Source organism: Microcaecilia unicolor, chromosome 10, assembly GCF_901765095.1.
Source record: "Microcaecilia unicolor chromosome 10, aMicUni1.1, whole genome shotgun sequence".
Classification (NCBI taxonomy): domain Eukaryota; kingdom Metazoa; phylum Chordata; class Amphibia; order Gymnophiona; family Siphonopidae; genus Microcaecilia; species Microcaecilia unicolor.
The window spans coordinates 208,010,268-208,016,884 of NC_044040.1; the positions used below are offsets into that span (position 1 = coordinate 208,010,268).

General features: G+C 43.5%; 1 protein-coding gene across 2 annotated transcripts in view; it reads left to right on the top strand.

The window, feature by feature from the left end:
- LOC115478301 (xyloside xylosyltransferase 1-like) overlaps positions 1–5,657 on the top strand; it is a 142,124-nt gene extending 136,467 nt beyond the window's left edge. For both annotated transcript variants that reach the window (XM_030215599.1, XM_030215597.1), the window contains exon 4: positions 4,036–5,657. In XM_030215599.1, the coding sequence (XP_030071459.1) occupies positions 4,036–4,432 (397 nt within the window). In that variant the 3' untranslated portion in view covers positions 4,433–5,657. The remainder of the gene's footprint in view (positions 1–4,035) is intronic.
- The last annotated feature ends 960 nt before the right edge of the window (positions 5,658–6,617 follow it).

A 6,617-nucleotide genomic window follows, 5' to 3' on the forward strand; every position in this document is an offset into this window, starting at 1 on the left:
CTTGTGGGACAAGGCGGAGTTTTGCCCACCCATCTTGGGCCCAGGCCAACCCAAATTTGGGTGTCTGGCTACGCCCCTGCTTTGAGGAGCTGGTGGTTTTTTGGTTTTTTTTTTGGGGGGGGGGGGGGGGTTGTACTAAATACAACTAATACTGGCTCATGTTTAAACTATGCTTAGGGTGGAAATGAGGTCCCTTTGCTCTTTTCTGTTTGCTTACCTTCAAAGCACTAGGTCATCTGTCAGTCTGAGCAGGCCTGTTCTTCCAGTTTGGATCCAGATGTGACACATGTACAATAGTTGGAAAACCGAAAAAAAAAAGGAGGTCCAATACTTCCACAAACAAACCAAGAACGTCAAAACACACAGGAGTGGAAGAACGCCAGGTCCAAAGAGACCAATCCAGAAGACACAGAAGTAAGAGCACCAAAACAAAATTTATTGGGACCCTACACGGTCCGTGTTTCGGCTACACGGCCTTCATCAGGGGTCAACGGCTTGACGTATACGGATTTGGCTTCTTAATCTCTCAAAATGAAGAGCACATAAACAGCGTGGTGCAGTCCACAGTTCGCGTTAGATGCCAAATCCGTATACGTCAAGCCGTTGACCCCTGATGAAGGCTGTGTAGCCGAAACACGGACTGTGTAGGGTCCCAATAAAGTTTGTTTTGGTGTTCTTCTTTGTCTTCTGGATTGGTCTCTTTGGACCCGGCGTTCTTCCACTCCTATGTGTTTTGACATGTACAATAGTGCCACAGTGCTGTTTCCATGTTTTGGAGGGTCTAGTATGTACCTTTCCTTTTGAGACTGCATCATGATGCCTCTTAGCCAGAACAAACAAACACAAACCAAGAACGTCAAAACACACAGGAGTGGAAGAACGCCAGGCCCAAAGAGACCAATCCAGAAGACACAGAAGTAAAAGCACCAAAACAAAGTTTATTGGGACCCTACACGGTCTGTGTTTCGGCTACGCAGCCTTCATCAGGGGTCAACGGCTTGACGTATACAGATTTGGCTTCTTAATCTCTCAAAATGAAGAGCACGTAAACAGCGTGGTGCAGTCCACAGTTCGCGTTAGAGGCCAAATCCGTATACGTCAAGCCGGTGACCCCTGATGAAGGCAGTGTAGCCGAAACACGGACCGTGTGGGGTCCCAATAAAGTTTGTTTTGGTGTTCTTCTGTGTCTTCTGGATTGGTCTCTTTGGACCTGGCGTTCTTCCACTCCTGTGTGTTTTGACATGTACAATAGTGCCACAGTGGTGTTGCTGTTTCCATGTTAAGGTTGGAGGGTCTAGTATGTACCTTTCCTTTTGAGACTGCATCATGATGCCTCTTAGCCAGAACAGGGCTGCATAAGCGAGTTTTACTTTCTGTGGAGGATGAGTGAAATAGAGTTTTATTATTAGCTGGTTTGGATGGTTTCATTGTATTTATATATATATTGCAAGCCTCTGTGAATGACCGTAAGCCATTATGGCCGTACATAAGTTTTTAATACATGAAATAGACTGTCCTGGTTTCACACATAGTGAGAATGCTTATATTTTCATTGAGTACAATGGGGCTTTCTATTGTTTAGCCAGGGCAGCAAAACTTGTTGTTTTTATGGCAGAGGTGACACTGGTTCAGAATACAAAAGTGTTGGAGCCAGCTAACTGTGCTTTGCTTCCGTACAGGAAGGACAGGATAAGCTGCTGTCTGGTTGTATGCTCTAATCAGCCTGGGGTATTATGTTTTCTAAACTAAGGAGAGAACAGACTTTGAGAAAGTGAAATGTTTGCATCAACATATGTTAATTTAGTTTTGGCATATCGGAGTGATTTAGCAGAGCTGTTAGGTGTCAAGATCTCTTTAACTGCCCTGAGGGAGTAGGTGGAATGAAGAGCGGCCTGAGAAATACTGAGGAGTGGTTGAAAGTTTGGCAGCTAAGAAATACAAAGTTGATGCACTTGGGGAGATGAATCCAATGAGTTAGGCAAGGTGGGGGTGAGGGACAGATGCACAGGCCTCAGGTGATCTTTAATCCCTGTGATCAGGCAGTTGGTAGCTTCAGAGAAATGCTAGGTTGCACTGGGAGAGGCACAACCAGTAGAAACTGAGAGGTCAAAATGCCTCCATCGGTCACTGGTGAAACCCCATTTGGAGCATTATATCCCAGCCAGAGGTTGTACCTCTGAAATAATTAGACAGAGGAGAGGCAGTCCAGGAAATGTCTATTAACATGATGATTAGTCTGGACTACTACTACTACTATTTAGCATTTCTATAGCGCTACTAGACTTACGCAGCACTGTACAAATGAACATGAAAAGACAGTCCCTGCTCAACAGAGCTTACAATCTAAATTGGACAGACGGAACAGACAGCTAGGGGTGGGGAAATTGCAGCGGTAGGGGGTGATAAGTGAGGGTGTTGAGTAAGAGAGTCATGGTTAGGAGTCGAAAGCAGTAGCAAAGAGGTGGGCGTTAAGCCTAGACTTGAAGACAGCCAGAGACTGAGCCTGACGTACCGGCTCAGGGAGTCTATTCCAGGCATAGGGAGCAGCGAGATAGAAGGAACGGAGCCGGGAGTTAGCAGTGGGGGAGAAGGGGGACGACAGGAGACATTTACCCAGCGAATGGAGTTCACGGGGAGGAGTGTCATTAAAATCTGTCATTAAAATCATTCATAGTACCTGTAGATTGGAGAATGGCCAGTGTAACGCTGATTTTTAAAAAGGGTTCCGGGGTGATTTGGGAAATTACAGACTTCAGTGCCAGACAAAATAGTGGAAACTATTATAAACAATAAAATTACAGAACACAAAGACAAACATGGTGTAATGGGATGGATTCAGCCAAGGGAAGTCTTGCCTCACCAATTTGCTTCATTTCTTTGAAGGTGTGAATAACCATGTGGATAAATGTGAGCCAGTTGATGTAGTGTATCTGGATTTTTTAGAAAGTTTTTGACAAAGTACCTCATGACAGACTCGAGAGTAAAATTAAAAAGCCATGGGATGGAGGCAACGTTCTGTTGAGGAATAGGAATTGGTTGATGGATAGAAAACCAGGTATTAATCCGCAAACTAATCTTTTCCGGAGATGCGAAGGCGGTAGAGCGAGAGGACATGAAATGAGATTGAAGGGGGGCAGACTCAGGAAAAATGTCAGGAAGTACTTTTTCATGGAGAAAGTGGTGGATACTTGAAATGCCCTCCCGCGGGAGGTGGTGGAGATGAAAACAGTAACAGAATTCAAACATGCGTGGGATAAACATAAAGGAATCCTGTTCAGAAGGAATGTAGTCTTGGGAGCTTAGCCGAGTTTAGGTGGCAGAGCCGGTGGTGGGAGGCGGGGATAGTGCTGGGCAGACTTATACGGTCTGTGCCAGAGCTGGTGGTAGGAGGCGGGACTGGTAGTTGGGAGGCGGGGATAGTGCTGGGCAGACTTATACAGTCTGTGCCAGAGCTGGTGGTTGGGAGGCGGGACTGGTGGTTGGGAGGCGGGGAAAGTGCTGGGCAGACTTTTATACAGTCTGTGCCAGAGCTGGTGGTGGGAAGCGGGGCTGGTGATTGGGAGACGAGGATAGTGCTAGCCAGACTTATACGGTCTGTGCCCTGAAGAGGACAGGTACAAATATAAAGTAGCACATATGAATTTATCTTGTTGGGCAGACTGGATGGACCATGCAGGTCTTTTTCTGCCGTCATCTACTATGTTACTATGTTACTATGAAGAACAGCACACAAAGATGCATATAGAAATAAGGGTACCATGAAAGCATAAGATGGCCTTAGACACCCATAGACTTGTAGAAAGACTCGTGGTCGAATCTTTGGTTACTGCGTTGCTGTTATGTTCATTGTGTCTTTTGTAGTGACTAGTTTAATTAACTTAATTTGTTTTGCTGTCACACAGACCGGGCAGAAACGCCTGTAAGTATCATTCACCGAAATGTTTAGAAATGCTGAACAAATTAATAAATTATATTTAGCAATGTTTTCCAGTAAGATATCTAAAACACTTGTGGTCTTTTCCTTTTCCTTCCCAGACACACGTTTTGGCAGTATCGCCGAGAAAATCCAGACAGCAAAGTTGGTAGTCCACCTCCTGACGGCCTGCCCGGGTTTAACAGCGGCGTTATCCTGCTGAACCTGGAAGCCATGCGCCAGTCCAAACTCTACAACCAGTTACTGGAACCCAGTGAGGTGCAGAGGCTGACGGAGAAGTATCACTTCAGAGGTCACCTGGGAGACCAGGACTTCTTTACCACGATTGGAATGGAGCATGCGGAGCTGTTTCATATCTTGGATTGCGTTTGGAACAGGCAGCTCTGTACCTGGTGGCGGGACCACGGGTACCGTGAGGTTTTTGATTTTTATTACAGGTGTGAGGGCCACATCAAGATACTGCACGGAAATTGCAATACACCAATTCCTGAGGACTAGGCCAGCATCCTTAGCACAGTTGGCTAGGTGCGTTTGCATTTGGTCTCAACTTCCAGCAAAGAGAGGAGAGGATGTGACAATAACAGAGACTGTATGGGACATGGCCTGTAATAAGGAAAAGAAGTCATATCTAAGGAAATGGAAGAAAGCAGAGGTTGCCGCTCTGTGCTGGTGTTCTCGATGTCTGTCTGGCAGAAGTGGACATGATGGACGTCCAGTCACCAGGACAGAAAGAACTTGTGCACGTAATCCTCCTGCTAGAAAGAGTTTCACGTTGGATAGAGAGATACCAGTACTTGAACGGGAGATGCTGTCTGTTCAGTTCATTGATGAACAACAACAAAACTTATTAGCAAAGAAAATTAAAAATATCACAAGAGTATTGAATTTTAGCAAACCAATGGACCTGTGGTCTGATGGGGGTATTTTGCAAGTTAAACAGTGTTCGATTTGGAAATAATGTTGTGTTCAGCTCCAAAAAATAACATTAATTAAAATATAATGGCTCCAAAGGCCCATTTAAAAAAAAAATCTACAAGGGTTGGAATGTTAGTGTGGTAACTTGTCGTATTTTACAGGGTACATTGCACCATTCTAGTTCACTGAATCTCTGTACTAATGACCTGCTTTCAATGTAACTAGCGTTACTGTTGTATAGTAAATCAATTTTCTGATTCCTCTCTATATGTCTATGTATGAAAAGTTGTGAGGGAAAGTGGCATGATGTTTACAGCAATAGGCGAAGAATCAGGTACGCTCGGGGTTCATAGTGACCTTGGACAAGTTGCTTCATCTCCCAGATTCCACATGCTCTGTCACATTTATAAAGGCGCATGTTCCTTCAGCCAGTTGCAAAGGTGGGCTAGACAGGTGCCTTCCACATCACTTCCTTATTGAAACCTTCTAACATGATGGTATTCAATAGATACTGGAGACCCAATGTTGCTCCTTGTGACTCTAAGCAACTCGCTTAACCCTTCGTTGCCCCAGGTACAAAAGAAGTACCTGTATATAATATGTAAACTGCTGTGATTAGAACCACAGAAAGGTGATCGATCTATCAAATTCCATCCACTTTCCCTTATGATAAATATCTCAATTACCACTACATTGTCTATAATCCTTCATCACATATCAGACACTGTATCTTTCATGTAAGAATATTTATTTATTGGGATTTATTTACCAGCTTTATGAAGAGATTCACCCAAGCCGGTGTACAGCAGGTACAGTTTAACATAAAACTTACAATTTTCTTAACAGCACAACAATAGTAAAATAACCAAGAATAAACATAAACAGAATAAATGGGGTAAACCTGAAAACAGTAAATTGAAACCTAATAATAGAACTACCGTGAAACAGTATCAAAAATATACACATTTAACAGCACTGGAATTCAAATAGCAGAGATATAATACAGTGTTAGTATACACCTAATAAGCATCATTAGAACATTCAACTAACAGAGATGTGATGCTAAAGATTTTCTTCAATACAGCTTACTATATAGCTGATGGACCAAGAGCAGATATATGATGGGAACAAGATGCATGGTACAGAGTCAGTTGGGATAATTTGATGGTTAGCTAAACTCAAGGCAAGTTCTTTGTATAGTTAAGCAAGAGATAAGGAACTGATCTAAGTTACAGTGTGTGTAGCAACTAGTCTAAGTGCAGAATGAGTGGATAGAGTTACCCTATGTATTAAAGGCTTGGGAGAAGAGCCAGGCTTTCACCTGCTTCCTGAAGTAGAGGTAGTCTCGAGTAATATGTTGCCTCTCTGGCAGTAAATTCCAGAGTGTGGGGACTACTCCTGAGAAGGTTCGCTGGTGGGTATTACATCGTTCAGTTTCTTTTGACGAAGGTACAGATAGTGATGATCCTTGAGAGGGCCTTAGAGGGCTTAAAGGTATATATAGAGCTAACTTATTCTTGAAGTACTCTGGCCCATTTTGTCTTAGAACCTTGAAAATCAAACATAAGAGTTTTAAATTTAACCCTGTAAGGTACTGGTAGCCTTTGTAGCTTTTGCAGGAATGATGTGATGTGGTCATACCTCTTGCCGCCTTCTATCGGTTGTGCTGCAGCATTCTGAATTAGTTGGAGTTGATTCAAACTCTTTTTGGTTCGCCAAATGTACAGAGCATTACAGTAGTCTAGTTGTGATATTATCATGGCATGGA